Source organism: Mauremys reevesii, linkage group 8 (genome assembly GCF_016161935.1).
Source record: "Mauremys reevesii isolate NIE-2019 linkage group 8, ASM1616193v1, whole genome shotgun sequence".
NCBI lineage: Eukaryota > Metazoa > Chordata > Testudines > Geoemydidae > Mauremys > Mauremys reevesii.
Genome location: NC_052630.1, coordinates 49,255,475 through 49,274,400, shown reverse-complemented (window position 1 = coordinate 49,274,400; position 18,926 = coordinate 49,255,475). Strand labels below are relative to the sequence as shown.

Sequence of the window (18,926 nt, the reverse complement as noted above, 5' to 3'; positions counted from 1 at the left end):
AGGAGAATTGGCCGACTCAGCAAATTCTGGATCCTATTCACTTTACCATGGCGGAGCTGGTGTGCCTGTTAATTTCTCACAGCACCAGGGCAGAAGCACTGGTTGGAAAAGAAAAAGTTGATTTTGCAATTGGTAGTCAGAGCAAACACAGAAAAGAGCAAGAATGCTAGAAAATTAGGAAAATACCTTCCACAATGTTTTTGAATCATGCTAGGAAGGGGAAAAAAATCCCTGAAGCCAAGAGACCACAACTAAACCGAGTGAGGGTTAACTTCCCAACCTCTTACTTCCAGTATGTAAAACCAATGCAAATTAATTTTATCATCTTACAACTTGTGGGCACAGTGTGTATGCAGCCACTATCCTATTAACAATGGGCCCGTAACCAGGTTCAGTGACATCTAGATTGCAAAAGCTGTAAACACTCCACATTAAACATATTTAGCACAGCCAACAGCTTTCAGCTAACAAGCAATCAACTGAGTGCATCTTGTGAAACCTGCAATTAGTTTGGTGAAAACCATCTGCCCAGCAGACTGGATAAGCAGATGCCTTTGAATGATACAAGCCATAATACATGGCTTGTGGTCTACAGATCGCACAGAAAAGGCTATTGAAAACCACAGTTCTTGACATGAGGGAGATTTAGTGGTTACGGCATTAACCTAGGACTTGGGAAACCCAAGTTCAAGTCCTTGCTCCACCAGACTTCTTATGTGACCTTGGGCAAGTCACTTAGTCTCTCTGTACCTCAGTTCCCCCTCTGTAACATGGCAGTAATATCACTTCCCTGCCTCACAGTGGGGTTATGAGCACACAAACATTAAAGCCCAGTAGGTGTTCAGATATTCCGGTAAAGGAGGCTATAAGCACCACAGATGGACAGACAATTTGTGAACCGAATGCCTGGGTTTGTGGATAGCAGGTGCCAGAGGAGAATTCACAGTGATGTTCTCTATGGAAGATACCAGCTGTATCCCTTCCTGCATCTTCTGGCTAGGGGAGCAGAGCAAATAGATCCAGATTGGATCAATGATGTGCAGTGAATGAGGCACGAAAGCACAAATTGAAGAGCAAGGATTAAAAAAACCTGAAGCACTGTTCAACCTCCATACTGATTAGCAACGTGATAAAACTTTTTGCAATATATGGATTCAGAATGAGTGAAAACGGTATCATAAAACTGAGGGCTAAATGAGAACATTATTTTTAACTCAGATTTTCACCTTGATAGGTGAGCGTTTACATTTTGTTCCATCCACCAGTTAGGGAGAAGTCAGGCTTCTATAAAAAGTTTTATTGCTTTTTCCACTGGAAACTGGTTTCAGATAAGCTTGTTTTTGTCATCCTAGCTAATTCATTTTCTTATGAAAATCCCTCCAAAGTTGGTGGTTTTTAGCTAACAAACAGAGAAGTGAAGCTTGCATTTGTTATTGTCTTATTTATGCAAAACATACTTAGTGCTTACAGCAGTGAAGCATGTTTCATCTTCCAAGCACCCTGTAACGCACAGAAAGAAAAATGCTGCTCCTACAGGAGACTTTAGTTTGAGAGACATATGCTGGAGGTCTCATGTAGCCATCAGTGAAACATCATTAGCGCTTCTAAAAATTATGGATGATCATTTTCTAACATAAAAGGCATAGCACCCAACACAAAGTACTATTTTGGACTTCATTATGATACACAAGGATTAATTCATCACTGGACTGGAAGTTGGTGGTTGCCTAGGAACCAGGGATCATGACCTGATTACATTCAATATGGGCAAACAGGACAGTCCCAACTAGTAATATATATATACACACACACACACACACACACACACACACACACACACACACACTCTCTCTCTCTCTCTCTCTCTCTCTCACTTGGGTACTTCAAAAGGGCTAATTTCCCAAAGTTGAGGAAAATTATGAGTGAAATTGAGTGGGAGGAAATTGTAGACCGAAAAAAGTGAATGAAAACTGGAAGTTCTTAAGAAGAGTTCATTAGATGGCCAAAAAGCCACAAATCCAGAACCAGGAAAGAGGACAGCGTTGGCTAAACGCCTATCCTGGTTAGTGGTGAAGTGAAGGCAGCATTAAGAAATAAAATATATATATATAACAAAAGGAAAAAAGGGGAAATAGATGGCAATCAATATAAATTGGAAGTTATTAAGTGTAGAAAATTGATAACGGAAGCTAACAATATCAAGGAAAAATCCAGGCTTGCAGAGCTAAGGACAAGAAGAAGGATTTTTTAAAGTTTATTAGGAATAAAAGAATTCTTAGCAACAGCATAGGCCCTGTACTTGATGGAGATGGTAACATTTTTATTAATGACATAGAAAAGGCAGAAATATTCAGTAAATATTTATGTTCTGTATTTGGAAATGAGTAGGATGATGTACTCATATCACAAGAGAATGATGAAGTACTTTCCAGTCCACTAGTAATTAAAGAGTTAAACACTATCTACAAAGGGATAAACATTTTTAAATCAGAAGGCCCAGATAACTTGAACCAAGAGTCCTAAAAGACTTGGCTGAGGACATCTGTCCCACTGGTGTTCATTTTTAATAAATCTTGGACATTCCAGAAGACTAGAAGAGTACTAATCTTGTGCCAAGATTCATAAAGGGCAAGTGGAATGACCCAGGTAACTATAGGAAAGTTAGCCAGATATCAATCCTTGGCAAAATAATGCAAAAGCTGACATAGGGTTCAACGGATAAAAAATTAAAGGACAGGAATATAATTAATGGCAGCCAATGCAGTATTATGGAAAATAGGTCTCATCAAACAAACCTGATTTCATTCTTTGAGGAGGTTACAATTTTTGGTTGATATAATATATTTTGATTTTGTACCACATTACATTTTGATTAAAAATTAGCACTATACAATATTAATAAAGCATAAGATACACTGATTAAGAACTGGCTAACTGACAAACCTAAAAAAGGAGTTGTTGATCAGCGAGTTGGGATGTCTAGTGGGGTTCCACCAGGATCGGTACTAGATCTGATGCTATTTAATATTTTCATCAACGATCTGGGAGTAAAGATAAAATTTGCAGATGACACGAAAATTGATGGAAAGGTAAATAATGATGAGGATAGGGCAGGCATACAGAGTGACCTGGACTACTTGCATCCGAAGAAGTGGGTATTCACCCACGAAAGCTCATGCTGCAAAACGTCTGTTAGTCTATAAGGTGCCACAGGATTCTTTGCTGCTTTTACAGAACCAGACTAACACGGCTACCCCTCTGATACTGGACTACTTGGTAAGCTGGGCCAATTTAAACAAAATGCATTTTAATACAGCCAAATGCAAAGATATACCTCTGGGAACAAGGAATGCAGGCCGGCCACACCGACAGAGCAGGGGATTGTATTCTGGAAAGCTGTGACTCTGAAAAGGATTTAGAGGTCATAGTGGACAAGAAACTCAACATGAGCTCCCAGTGTGATGCTGTGGCAAAAAGGGCTAATGCAATCCTTGGATGTATAAACAAGGGAGTAGGAAGATGAATTTACCTCTGTAAACCAGCTATTTCACTATAGAGCATTTAAAAGAAACATCAGAATCAGCAAGCTAATGTGCTTATCTATAGATACTGGAGGCAGTGGTATATATCAGGGCAGGAGGGAGTGGGGTAAGTTACTGCTGTGATGGGGAATGAGGAAGTCAAGTTCCTCCCTGTACATTTCAGGTTACTTCCAATGAGGAAGAAGGCAAAGGGAGATGCATTTCTACCCCACTGCCAAAAGGCTCAACTTCTTGGGTGCCCAAAAGTTAAGTAGACTCCTTTGCTTTTCCAAGTACTAAAAGTCCCAACTGTCCCGCACCCAGCTGACAAAAGCAATTGCTTCACCTCTGACAGTTTGTACAGTGTTTTAAGAATACATAATAGCAAAAACCTGCTTTAAACATTAAAAATTTGAGGCAGCATAAACTAAATCAAATTTTATGTAAAAAAATAAAGAATGATATAGTGATTATTCCCTTCCATATTTAATTCAGTAGGTTTTTTTCATTTACTTAAATATGCCTCAGAATTTCCACCCTGCTACAGAATTCAGCCTCTCAGAGCCATAAAACATAGGGCCAGAGAGAATCGAGGTCCACTTTACCACAGAGTTCACAGGTAAGTCAGTGGTGAAAGCAAAATATACACTGGCAACTGTCACACTATTTACCACCTACATGTACGTGAGTAGTATGGAAAACATATGCTTATCCACTATTTCCCAGTTCCATGACTGGCATTAAATATACATGCACATGCAAACATTTCTGAAAATTTTACTAGACAGGTGTCTGCATCACAATTATTTCCTTGTTGTCAGTCCCAGGAGAGAGGCCAAGAACTGAATGGTTGCTGGAGAATTAACTCCCCCTTTGGCCCTTAGAGATCTTCACATTAGGGTTGAGGCACTGGCAGTGCACATGGCATGATCTGCACTGCCACTGTGTATGCTATACCAGTTTCTCTAGATAAATGGAAATCAGAAAAGAATCTAAATATGATTAATTTGAGAAGGGAAAGGAATTGTGTTTAGACTGTTTAATCCCAGAGGCTGTCAGTACAGTACCTTTCATGAGCAACAGTTACTCAATTAAAAAAATAAATAAATAGCCAAAGAAATCATAATAAGTGAAAATATTTTCACTTTCAAAGACTCTGAAATAAAAAGGTAAGCTACTGAACAACGAAATAAGCTGAAGTCTTTCTATAGCATCCAGTGACTTTGGCCCCAATCCTTTAATTAGCTCCATACAGGCACACCCCTACGCTCAGAGAACCCCACTGAAGTCAATGGGTTTGTGCGTGGTAGAGTTCATTATAGGCTTGAGGCCTCTGTACATAACAAAAGGATCTAAATTTCACAGGTTCTCTCTGTGCAGTTGACGTTCTGTTCTTTGTGATGCTGTTAAGGGAAAAGTGTTGTGTCATCATGGTTACATGGTTAAGAACACTGGCATCACAATGAACGTAAAATAGTATATGTAAATACAACATTAGCACCTTACTCAAACCAAATAATCTAACCAGCCTCCAGTGGATAGGTTAATTATTCCCCTGAAATCTATCCAACAAATAAATACAAGGCCTCCCTTGTCACAGGTGGATTCAGAGGGTGCAAGTAACATGTGAATATATTTGTGAATGTTTAACAGAATCTCTCAGATGAAGTATCTACCTCACACATCGCTGTGGCCTCTCCAGGAGTAGATAATTGAGAAAGAACAAATAGAGAACAAAGAAAACATGAGGCCTATGTTTGCTTCTTTTAGGCTTTGTCTACATTGGGGTATTTAAAGCCAGGTCTACACAGTTTTTGGACCAGTGTAACTATTACAGTCTTTTCATACAGGAGTTATACCAGTACTGTATAACTGTGTCCACACTAGGGGGACTGTACCACTTTAAGTTAAAGGAGTGCAATTTTTGTGTGCAGACAAGGTCTTAAAATAAATAAAATCCCAGTACGAACTGTGGGAGCCCTAATGTACATCAATCAATCCTTAACTAAAAGGGAAGCCACTGGAGCCTTGTCCAAATGAGGGCTCATCCCAGAACAGCTGTCAGTACTAATGGAATTACTAGGAAAATTCCAAAGTGTAGACATAGCCTATGTGGTATGTTGGAGACCATCATGGGAGATGGTAACAGGGAAGTATTTGGTGGATGGAAAGGTCAGGATTGGGTCAAGGAGTTTGCACTCTGGAGAAGAGTCTTGGCAGTTAAAGAGATTAGGTGAAGTCTGTCATAGGGTGTGTTTAAGAAACAGAGGGAGGGTGATTGGTTTATGAAATCACAGAAGTCAGAAGATTAAATTCTGAGCAATTGGGTGGCCAGGGAGTGGGGAGAAGATGGGGGGACAGAGAGAAACAGAACTTTTTTTTTTGTTTGTTTGTTTTTTTAAAAACACCAGTTTAACACAAGCTCATGAAAAGCACCTGGGAGAGAAGCGCTCTAAAAATTTCAATAACCTTCCCCTTCAGAAAACTCCCACTCCATTTTTCTAGTCCTCCTAGAAGGTCTCAGAAAACAACCACCACCGCCACAGTGGAGATAAACCTTGACACTCTTGATACTGCTAATATTAAAAAAAAGGCTGGAAAAAAATTTTTTTTTGGTGATGGGTGCGGGGAGAAGGAATGAAAGAAGAATAAAAAGGGCACAATCAACATTTTTCCTTTGCAGAGCAACTTTACAAATGAGCTAAGGCCCACAACATAGCAGCTATACGTATAGGAGACAGGCCAACACAGATGACTAAATATTATGGGACTTCACTAAATTCAGAATGAAAGTCCCAATTTCAACAAAACAGGTCTCAATACCAGGACACCCACCTAACTGGGATGTATATTCACCCCATCTGTAACAGGCTAACTCCCTCACTTGGTGTGGCTGTCCTCGAACTTGATCTGCAGTAGGTACCCCAAAATGTTGGCTATAACCTGATTAGTGTAAATTTTAGTTCCATGTGATTTATTCACAAATCAGTTTTACTTAGGTTGCTGCACATACAAAATATACTGGCAGAAAAAGCTGAGCCCTGTAATGCCACAGCACCATTATTCTTACACACTCTGGGTGTAAGAACACTGGATTACATTGGATTATACCAGTTAAACCTCTTTGATCCAAGTTTTCTGCAGCTAAACTGAGAATTAAAATTCCCTAGAGTAAAACCACTCAGTTCTGGTACAACCTGCACAATGACCAACTTTGATTTGTTTCTGTCAAATTCAGAATATTAAGTGCACAATGGTTCCAAATAGTCATCTTTCCCCTTTAATGACACTGAATTAAAAGAAAGAGATGCATTCCAGCCTTATGCTTGTTGTTTGCTCAAAATATTTTGCTCTTTTCCTCATATCTTTTTATTTAGCAACCTATGCAACTGATTCTCCATTGCCTTGCACCTGCCGTAGGTATTTACACCAGTGCAAAACAGGTATAAAACACTACTACATCTTAACAATAGCATTTTACACTCACTTTGCACAAGTGTGACTACACAAGTGGAAAATCAGGCCCATAAACCTCTTTTTAATTTACTACACGGTAATAATAGCTATGTAACTGCAGTATAGTAAAATATGTTATTTACAATATATGATAAACTTTCAGCATGAAAAACAAACAGAAGTATTGCTCTCATAGTGATGGTTTTGGAATGTAATTTAAGAAGAGCTTATCTGAAATCTTCCACGTATTTGGCACTTTGTGTAGTCAGTTATTTATTATTTGTATTGTGGGACTGCCCAAAGGTCCCAATTAGAAGCTGGACCCGGAGACGCTGGAACAATTTTTATAGTGGGGTGGCTGAGATCCATTGAACCAAACGTGTATATAATGGAAACCACTTCAAGCCAGGGGGTACGGCAGTACTCCCAGCATCTCTGGTTCCAGAACCTATGGCTGGACCTCAGTGTGTTAGGTGCTGTACAAACACACAGTAAGACATTGCCAATGTCTTAGAGAGATTTCTTTATACGATAAGTACTGTAATCCCACTTAACTCACTAGTATTTTTCTGAGGCAAAAGAAAAGTTGTTCCGTTTTCTGTGGAAACTGTGGCTGAAATGGATGTGAGCTGGGAAATAGCTGAAACTGAATGGTAGTGGGGGCGTGGTTTCCCCTCTTGCGGAAGGCTCATGCAAGATCCTTACTGTTACAGTGATTAGAACTCAACAGCACCAGAAGGTTAAGTAAAGCTGGCCTTAGACAACAGTCTGTGGCCCCATAGTCTTATGCTAATTTGGCAACTCAAAGGCTAGGCTGATTCCCTCCTGTATATTTTGGCACTGGGACCTATAGCAAAAGTCTGTGTTTGTTATTTTTACTTGGCATTAACCTTTTGTGACCCTGACCCATGTCAGATGACTGTCTTACTAGTACTCCTGCATGTCACACACTTACGGGAGGACTTATTGAACAAGAGGAATTAGAATGAAACTAGTTCTGCCAACCCTGCACATTCAAAAATCATGACTCAGGCCTTCAAAATCATGAGATTGTCTTAAAATATCATGAGATTTAAAAAAATAATGTATTTTGGAATCTTTTTATTTGCTTTCCAATGCTGGAGCTTTAAAGTTCATGTTTTCAAGCTTTTCTCCACAAGTTCTCTCTGGGAGAAAAAAAAAAAAAAGAAAGCTGAAATTCTCATGTAATTGCATGAATCCTGAAGCTGGCGCTTTAAGAAAATCACCAAGTATCGCTAGTCTCGTGATAAAGTCATGCAAGATGCCAACACTAGAAACTCATAATCTGATGTACTTTACCCCAATCCAAAAGTGAGACTGGAAAGGGGAAGGAAGTCACAGAAGAAACCTTTGCTGGAAGCTTTGTGAGGCACTGGAGTTCAGATAAACCACATTGGGTTAGTTTGTAACTTTGGGATTTCTCCCTCCATTGACCTTCCCCCTCCCTACATGGAATGGGGGATAAACCACCTTCACAGCAGCACTCTTCCTTTTCCCTGGAGAGGGCTCATGAGAAGTCCAGGGATCTGCACCTGGGGACAGGCTATGGGGGCGGTGGGCAAGCAGCAGTCTGAGCCAGAACACCTGGTCACTTCTGTGCAAAGGCAAAGCCTGGCATTAAAGAGGAAGAAGCAGACGAAACTGTAAGAGGAACCTTACTCCCACGGAGGGGTACAATTAACTCCACAGGTAAATTGTTATGTCTGACAGTAGAAGAATTTAATGTTGCTTTCTTTTAAATGGTAAGTTAGTTTAGAAGCAAACAAACTTGTAACCATTTCCAAAGTCAAATCCCTACAAACCACTTCTGCAGAATCTTGTTCAATGTAGCAAACCCGTCTTGTGGGGCTATCTGGTACAAGTGACCAAAGCAGACTCAACAGGATTTGCTATTTAACTTCATCCCAAAATCACGTGCTGTTCAGTCCAATATGAGACAGTTAAATGTATTTTAAGGCTGATTGAAATCACTAGCAGAAATACTCGCAATTTACTGTCTTTGCCTTATATCATCAAAATGGAGCCTGACATGACTAAAAATTAACCAACTTCAGAAGTGTCAAGTGTCTGCATTTTGCAGTCCCTCCACTAATAGCAGAGATGAAAACCTGCAGCTAAGGATTTGGCCAGTGTGCTGAAACACATGCAGCAACCTGTGCTTCAGAACCAAACCCTGTACACTTGATAAGCACGTATGTTCTGTTATGTTAAAATAAATAATATAGTGATAATAATACTTTGTCCTTCTACAGTGTATTTCATCCAAAGATCGCAATATACTGCGAGGTACTATTTCCATTTCACAGATGAGCAAAAAAAAAGTGACCACAGTGTTATTTCATCATACAGAGAGAGAAAGTGGTAGAATCAGTCAAGGCTGTAACTCAGAATGTCTGACATCAATTCCTCCTCTACATCAATTCTTCACTCAGCACTAGTGACTCACATCTGGCAAGGGGAACAAATGTTGTAGAAAATCCAGACTAAACTGTGCACAAGGTGTTGTCTCTGAACTTCTCTGAATCTGTACAAAGCATGGATGCAATTGCTAGATCCATGTAAGCGAAACTTCCCAAGTAATTAAACTGTAGGCTTGGGCTCAGATGCAGTGTTTCTTACCACAAAAATTTTATCTAAATGATTCGTGAGAAATAGCCTACTAGCATGGAAGCAATTCAGCACTCAGGAAAATATTCTTGGTTCTGGGCTGGTGAAACTCAAGAGCATGACAGAGTTTGAGAACCCAAGTATAGCTATGCACATGACAACCAACTGCTCTAACGGTGCTTCTGCTAGCCAATTTACAGCAGTGCTAGCTGTCTTAGGCTTGTCTACACTAGCAATTAACAGCGCTGCAACTTTCTCGCTCAGGGGTTTGAAAAAAAACATACCCCTTAGCGCAGCAAGTTGCAGCACTGTAAAGCACCAGTGTAGACCGTGCCCCAGCGCTGGGAGCCGCGTCCCTCATGGAGGTGGCTGCAACCACACAAGGCACATTAAAGCGCTGCAGCGCTTTAGCATTGCCAGGGTAGTCTAGTCCTTAGAGAAAGATCTTATTCTGTGTTGTTGATCAGGAAGACAGTTGCTGTTATAGCAATTGCCTAAGACAGGGAGGAGGGCTTTGTCTAGACTAAGATTGAATGGTGTTCAGTTAGAACATGTTAGCTAACACATTTTAAAAGCCCAGTGTAGACAAGGCACACAGCCTGTAACGTGCTAAGCTGGTCATGTGAAAGCTTAGGAGGTGCTTTGGCTTTTACTCAACCAAGCTTAGCACATGTTAAAGAATGAAGTGTCTTGTTGACAGTAGACTTTTCAAACATGTTAGCTAGGGCAGTGGTTCTCGACCAGGGGTACACTTACCCCTCGGGGTACACAGAGGTCTTCCAGAGGGTACATCAATTCATCTAGATATATACCTAGTTTTACAACAGGCTACATAAAAACCCCTAGCAAAGTCAGTACAAACTAAAATTCCATACAGACAATGACTAGTTTATACTCTCTATACACTACACTGAAATGTTAGTACGCTATTTATATTCCAATTGATTTATTTTACAATTATATGGTAAAAATGAGAAAGTCAGCAATTTTTCAGTACTAGTGTGCTGTGACACTTTTGTATTTTTACGTCTGATTTTGTAAGCAAGTAGTTTTTAAGTGAGGTGAAACTTGGGGGTACACAAGAGAAATCAGACTCTTGAAAGGGGCACAGTAGTCTGGAAAGGTTGAGAGCCATTGAACTAGGGTGATCAGATAGCAAGTGTGAAAAATCAGGACGGGTTGGGGCGTGGGGGGAGAAATAAGTGCCTATATAAGACAAAGCCCTAAATATAGGAACTGTCCCTATAAAATCGGGGCATCTGGTCACCCTAATGTTAGCTAATATGTTTCAACATATCTTAAATCTTAGTCTAGACAAGACCTAATGGCAAGGAAGAAAAATGGCACCAGAATGAATGTGACTGGACAAAATCTAAGGAAACTGCCTTAGCTTTGGAGTCCTAATCAGGTGTAATGAAGAGAGGTCATTTGCACATAAATTGCAATTTCCACTGGTGGGGAGGGAAACTAAAGTAGTCGTGAATTTAATGTATTTTTAAAATACATGGATATGGCATATTTTTCCTCTTATGAAGATTATAGATCTGCCACATCTGGAGGAATCCAGGCCCTGTTACCTAAATAAATTCTCTCCCTCTGATACTTACTTACACAGATAGTATACACACAGTGACCAAAAATTGCAAACAGGGTGCCTAAACATAGGCTCCTAGATAAGAAGCATGATGTTTAGTGATGCTTAGCATCTGCACCTGTCAATAAAAAGTTAAGCTCAGCACTTCTGAAAAATCAGGTTTGTATTTTCTAAACCCTTGATCTCACCAATGACTCAATGCCGACAGACCCTTGCATGAAGTCATTCACAGAATCTGACTCTAAAAAATGTGGAATTGGGAGCTCAACTTTGGGCATTCTTTGAAAATCCTAGAGGAGACAAGGTGCAGAGGGCTTTTACTTTGACAAAGCTAGGTGAGGTCAACCCTATACCTCCAACCAGCAGTTGAGTTCACCTAATTACAGCACAGTAAAAGCTCCCTGTATCTTGTCTGGACTAAGATTTTACAGCAGGATAGCTAATGCTTGACTTATCGCGCCTTTTATTTTTATTTTTTTTGTTGGTATTGAAGACAAAGCTGTTAACTTCAGTGGTACCCCACATATCCACAATAACAGATCCCAATGCAGAATCATGACCATACTATGCATATAATGTACATACAGGTCTCTAATATGCTTTAGAATAGTAATTTGGTGCTGAATTTAAATAAAAAGTTTGCATAGATGCTATATTGATTTTAAAATAGGATATATAAGAACAACTCCTATAAAATGAGTGTGAAGTCTATGAACCATCATGTGGGCCAAATTCACAGCTCAGATTCACAGGAACTATGTTGGTTTACACCAGCTGAGAATCTGGCTTTGAGTCTTTAACGGACATGCTAGAAGTGTTGAGGTTATTTAGCACTTGCTCTGTTTTTAGGAGAAAAATACTTTGGAATTAGTTCCAGTCTCATTTTTACTTCTTTCAGAGAGCTCAAAACACTTGAGAACCATAAAAGTTCAAATCAAAATTACACAAAAAACGTATATATTATACACACCACAAAACTAGCTTTTTTACTGAGCACTTCCTCCTCTCTTCACCTCAGTCTCTGAGAAAGACATTAACTCAATATGAACGTTGAAATTCTTACTGCAAATTACTATTATCATTATTATTACTATGTATGCTATTTCTCAGTACATATGAACAAATCACAGAGAGATTTATATATTTTTTAAGAACTGTATTGCTTTCAATGAAAGGGCTCCTCTACTGTAGGAATATAACCATCACATGTTACAGTAAAAGGATCAACAACCTGTGAACAAGAGTTCACAATCACAACAGCAACACCTACCACAGATTTGGGTTTGCTGATTGCCACCAGACTGGCCAGAAAATCTTCATCATGCAGCTGGCTAAAAATATGGGAATTGTAGGCCACCACTATGGAGATTTCTTCCATCATTTTGTCAGCAAGCTCCCAGCCCTTAGCAGCAGCAGCAGCAGCAGGTTCACTATCCAACAATGAACTTTATCTCAGTTCTTTGTGGGTGATGGTCGCCCACACCCACCTGAAGAAGCTAGAGTGGGTGGAGTATCACAAGAAAAACCCCAGCCAACCAAAGCAGCTCCTGTATGTAGTTTGTTTCTTGAGGTGTGTGTGTGGGGCGGGGGTCCTCTTATCTTTACAGGAAATGTGTATTATAAACGCCTGCTCACATTGTCAGAGAAAGCAGAAAAGTAATTTACTGAAGTTTTCTCAAATCCTAGGAAACTATTTAATTCTCTCTGTTCATCCCAAAGTTCTTTGTAATGATTCACTCTTTAAGTCCAATATTTATCCACAGGCAGATGATTCTTCTTGTTGGGGGAGTTTGGTTTTCTACTGAATTCTTGTTTTATGCTTATTCTGCAGATTCAAAGGAAAGGAGTGTATAAATGACCTCTTGTATGCCCTCCATGGAATTTTTCACAAGTTTATAAATCTGTCCTCGGAAATACTTGAAAAAGTAGTCACTTTCTTCTGCACAGTTTTAGGTGGTTGTTTGTGTCATTTAGGGTTTTTTGGAAAACTTGTACTAAAATTAAAGCATAAGTAGGGCTGCTACAGCAACGATATCAAATTACAAGCAAGAAAGAGTCCCAGCTATGGTGGAGATTGAACAGATGTTAGTTTCCTTTTGTAACCCAGAGAGTAAAACGGTCACCTCAAAAAGAGAAGAATATGATGAAAAAATCAAGATTCTTTTATCTAAACTATCTATACTCTAAAAAGGAAATATACATTTTCAAGCAAAAGAAAACCAATAGAAATCCACATTATTTTTCCCAGGCTTGATTGTCCTTAGCATGAAATATTCAGGACTTCTATTGCTTTTAATTACAAAAGTGATAGGGTCTCAGACAGACAGTGTACAGTAGCCCTGTTGGTTGCTTCCCGGAGAATCAGTCTTGTCAAATCATTTGTTTAAACATCCATATGACAAAGAAAAACTGCCAAAACAGAAAAAAAATAGTTTGGAAAATGATAAAGAAATTGAAAGTCATCAAACTATAAATTAAAATACAGTTCTACAGAAAAGTATGAATTGTTTTAAAGAAATAAAACACATCCTATGAGAAAAACTCCTTTAAGCTCAGTTTTACAAGGAAAAGTAATCACTGCCAAATGAACACACACTAAAATTATATCGGCTGTGCTTCTATTTAGCCCCATCTATTACATTTTTTACCCTCTCTGGTAACATGTTGTTCCAGCAATGAAAACTCCGACCTGTGCAAGAAATGTAAATGGATTCAGTTGGGTGTTTTTCCCAAATCAGAGTGAATGCTGGATACTGCAAACCTTACAGAGATTTCCAGTCCGAATTGCCAGTAGCATATTGTCACACGCTTGCTTTCCAGAACAAACAGGATAAGATCAACGTTGCTCTTCTCTTTTTCCTGTTTTTCTTGAAGTATCTTTCAAAGATTACATGCGTATTTAAATAGCACCACGTGCTATTTGCATTTGAATAGGAAACTTGAGCGACAGCTGTAGTGTTCAGGATTAAAAACCAACATCTCTTTTGCTTAAATAGGGGAGGAAAAAAATTACATGTTATTGCTAGGAAACAGAAGAGTGTTCTAATAGGCTTATGGCAAACAAAAATGAGGCGCTTGAGGTGAAATCCTTGAGATTAAGACAGTTTCTGATCATGTTTAACCCTTGCAGGAGAAAGAAAAATATTTTCACTTGAAATTTATCTGCAATGCAGCTTTTGTGCTGTATATTTCTGCTTTGTTTAGATGAGGTTGTCTTATAATATTTCTTGTACTTGTTTCCCTCAGTAGAGGTAATTCAGATTAAAAAATTAGAGTGATATCCAGTAAACAATTTGTGTATCAAGGAGTCCAGCAGATAGCTCATACCTTGTATTCTAAAATCTTCTTATATTTTCCGAAGTGCTGTAAATTGTACTGGGAACTTCTTTACGTATGTTCTCTTCTGCTTCATGGCTTCAGGTTTTTCTTATAGCAACACTTGCTGGCACTGAAAGCAGTTCTTCCTGCATTCACATTTCTCTCAGTCATGGTGACTCAGTGTTTGCAGATAGTATCTGTATATGAGGTGTGCTGACAAAGACACCTGTTGTAGGTGGTGAAGAAAGAAACTTCCCATAATTCCACACTCCTTGCTGGCAGCTGTTCAGAGGCTGCAAACAGGGACTGAAATTACATTTGAACAGTCATGTATGTACCGAGGGAGCGAGCACACAGTACAACAACAACCATTCCTGCATTAGTGAGAGCACAACTTAATTCTACAACAAAGGTAGGGGGTAGAGAATGCAGATATGCAAAATAATACCCAGCTCAGATCATTAAATCCTTCTAGTTAACTTTTTGCTGGTCAGAGATTATGGGCCAGATTTTACTCTCATTTTACAAAAAGAACAGGAGTACTTGTGGCACCTTAGAGACTAACAAATTTATTTGAGCATAAGCTTTGGTGGGCTACAGCCCACTTCATCGGATGCATGCAGTGGAAAATACAGTAGGAAGATTATATATATATATATATATATATATATATATATATATATATATATATATATATATATATATATATATATATATATATATATTATACACACAGAGAACATGAAACAATGGGTGTTACCATACACACTCTAATGAGAGTGATCAGTTAAGGTGAGCTATTACCAGCAGGAGAGAAAAAAAACTTTTTGTAGTGGTACGCAAAATGGTCCATTTGCAGCAGTTGACAAGAAGTTGTGAGGAACGTGGGGGTGGGGGGAGAATAAACATGGGGAAATAGTTTTACTTTGTATAATGACCCATACACTCCCAGTCTTTATTCAAGCCTAATTTAATGGTGTCCATTTTGCAAATTAATTCCAATTCAGCAGTCTCTCGTTGGAGTCTGGTTTTGAAGTTTTTTTGTTGTAATGTTGCGACTTTTAGGTCTGTAATCGAGTGACCAGGGAGATTGAAGTGTTCTCCAACTGGTTTTTGAATGTTATAATTCTTGACGTCTGATTTGTGTCCATTTATTCTTTTATGTAGAGACTGTCCGGTTTGGCCAATGTAGATGGCAGAGGGACATTACTGGCACACGATGGCATATATCATATTGGTAGATGTGCAGGTGAACGAGTCTCTGATAGTGTGGCTGATGTGATTAGGTCCTATGATGGTGTCCCCTGAATAGATATGTGGACAGAGTTTGCAACGGGCTTTGTTGCAAGGATAGGTTCCTGGGTTAGTGTTTTTGTTGTGTGGTCTGTGGTTGCTGGTATTTGCTTCAGGTTGGGAGGCTGCCTGTAAGCCCTGCAGGTGATAGCTCACCTTAACTGATCACTCTCGTTAGAGTGTGTCTGGTAACACCCATTGTTTCATGTTCTCTGTGTATATATATATCTTCCTACTGTATTTTCCACTGCATGCATCCGATGAAGTGGGCTGTAGCCCATGAAAGCTTATGCTCAAATAAATTTGTTAGTCTCTAAGGTGCCACAAGTACTCCTGTTCTTTTTTGTGGATACAGACTAACACGGCTGCTACTCTGAAACCTCTCATTTTACAGCAGAACAGTTCACTGACTTAAACGGGTATTTCTTCAACCACGTGAGCTCAGTCGAGTTAGCCTGATGTGACTGAAAAGTCCTGTTAGAATGCAGGCAAGTTGTGTTGACTGGCTGGGTTGTAGCCCAGGAAGAGCCCAGGTTGAAACATGGCTAGCACCTGCACCTTAACAGGGCTTTTCAGTCATGTTAAAATAATCCGACTGAGCTAACACAATTAAAAACACAACCTGTCTGCCTATCAAGACATGGCCCAGATTATCATTTCACTGAAACTGGGAAGAGGGGATATGCCTTTTCTACAGAAACAGATCACAATCTCTTCCGGTCTGCCCACGTGTTTTCTGATCTTGAATACCGAGCCCCTCAGCAACAAAGATTTTTAAGCACTCCTTTGATGAATAACATATCAGACACATGATGTAAAAACTATGTGCAGACTAGAGCTGCCTCACGTTCTTCCCCCTCCTTTGTAACAAATGCTGCTGCTTTGCATAACATCACACAAGTATTGCAGAAGCAGTCATCAAGGAAGTGGTAAAGCAGTTTTCCTGTGTCATTTGTATTTCAACCAGGTGGTCATGGGGAGGCAGGAGGGCAATCTTAGCCAGCCAGCAGATGGCTAGGACAGCAGCACAAGACTACACTAGCTAATATAACTGACCTGAATCACATTTGCTGGGCTTTTACACATTTGGAGGAAAAGAAAATATGAATGGAATATTTCTGAATTTTGCATAACATTTGCCTTTATGCAGCAAAATTCTGCTTATTCACCGGATAAGATTCCCTCCCACCCTACCTCCAGCAACGTCTTATTGCTATATGACAAGGGACCTTTCCACTGAATGACTGAAAAGCATTATTAGAGAGACAAGGTGGGTGAGGTAACTTCTGTTGTTGAGAGACTTGAAAGAGAGTGCAGCTAGAGAGCGTGTCTCTTTCATCACCCACCTCACCTCTCTAATATCCTGAGACCAACATGGCTCGACCATCACCGAAAAGAGTTATGTATGCTGAGCAAGGGCCTTCTCCAGATTTTTGCTAAGCATTCACTGCAGCCACTCCTTTTATGAAGCAGAGTTTAGAGTTTCCTTCAGTCACTCCAAGCTGGATTTCATATGAACTTCCCAGATTCATTAACATAACAGACTTCAGATAATTAAATTCAAACCTGTTTGTATAGCACTTGAAGTGCTACTTGGCCGTGCTTAAGAGATTTTTGCATAGTTTTTCAACCAATACAGGATGAACAATGGTACTATCATACCCCTTTCTTAACTTCCCACCATGTAATAAAAGGTAAGATTTGTTTCAAATGCAGCCATTAAAGTGGAAAACAGCTGATTAGAAGAGAAAGCTTGTTTATCCCACATTAAAGGTCTACCCTGCTCTTTACCCCAAGAGGATAACTGGCAATTAAGAAGCCAAAGGAGTGGACAAAAAAAAAATCTAGCTCTTAATGTGCACAGGGAGTAATATTATTTCCCCAAAGAGCTAAATATCACAGAAAAACCACTCAGGACTATAAAATGGCTGATCATATTTGGGCAATCCCAGACAACACTGCTGCCCTCCAGAAAAAGTTGAATGACACTCTCTTCATTAGGCTGATTCCTAGAGTAAATCAAACTTTTGTAGCCTGGGGAATGCCAGACCAGCCTTGATTTAGGTGTTAACTACCTCAAGTTAAGTGATAATCAATACAGTCCTATGCAGACATACCTTTGAGAAGGAATATTAACCATTAAATAAGTAACTGTCTGGAAACTATCATAGTATAGGGTCATATTCTAATTATGAACTAGTTCAAATTTTAAGAGAAACATAATGAATTAGGAACCTCTGGGGATTTTCTGTTTTTACACAAACATTAAGTATAAAGTGATATTCATGGAGAGTGTCATATGTAACTTCATAGCAGTGGTGTATATTGCACCAGATGCTTATTGCTGGACAATAAGCTTTTCACGGTTTTACTTTTAAGTATCAGATAACATGGCCTAAATTTTTAAAAATGTGTGTGAGAGCACCTGAGTTGTGCCTGCAAAAATCCTGCCCGCATGTGTACAAATCAGGGTTGTACATGCAGTAAGATATGTATGCATGCAAATCCTTGACTTTTGCAAGTGTCTTGCCTTCCTTGTAATTTGGGTGCAGGCAAAATTGTGCACTCAATCTTACAGATTTAAGCCAGCAAGCCAATATACTTTAGAGAGTTAGTGTTATTCTTCTGGTGGTAGCAGGTTAGCAGGATTGGAATTGCTGAGTCAGGGCCTTTTCCAGCAAGCCGGTGACTCTGGAATTCTCTCCCCCTCAATATAAATCTGTAGCAAGTTTTAGAGAAAAGGTCAAAACTTTTGCTTCTTTTTATTTTATGGCTGTGCTCTGGCTGTGTTTGAATTATTTACTGTATGCGTGGGTGAAGGGGGTGAGATGAGATTTGTTGCCCTTACTTTGTTCTACTCCTATTTTAAAGTTAAAAAAAATACAAAAAACAAAACAAAAAAAGCTTTTAAATTGTTCAGGTCTTCTCTATAGATTATAAGGAAGCAAAATTCACAAAACCCAAACTCTTCCTTTCCTTCCCCCATCCTTTGCAAATCATCAGAATGCCACACAGAAAGCTAATACTGACCCACGTTCCCACTGTAGTTATTGATGAATAAAGATCTGTCTACTTCAGTGGTCCCCAACCTTTTTGTGGCCAGTAGCACATTCATG

At 39.3% G+C, this 18,926-nt stretch overlaps 1 protein-coding gene across 5 annotated transcripts in view; it reads right to left on the bottom strand.

The window, feature by feature from the left end:
- RABGAP1L (RAB GTPase activating protein 1 like) overlaps positions 1-18,926 on the bottom strand; it is a 542,116-nt gene that overhangs the window by 32,366 nt on the left and 490,824 nt on the right. Inside the window, exon 1 of one of the 5 annotated variants that reach the window (XM_039484976.1) lies at positions 12,470-13,357. The exons of 3 other annotated variants lie outside the window; for them this stretch is intronic. In XM_039484976.1, the coding sequence (XP_039340910.1) occupies positions 12,470-12,580 (111 nt within the window). In that variant the 5' untranslated portion in view covers positions 12,581-13,357. Of the gene's footprint in view, positions 1-12,469; positions 13,358-18,926 lie in introns of those variants that run through there. One more of the 5 variants, XM_039484973.1, reaches the window with a different exon arrangement.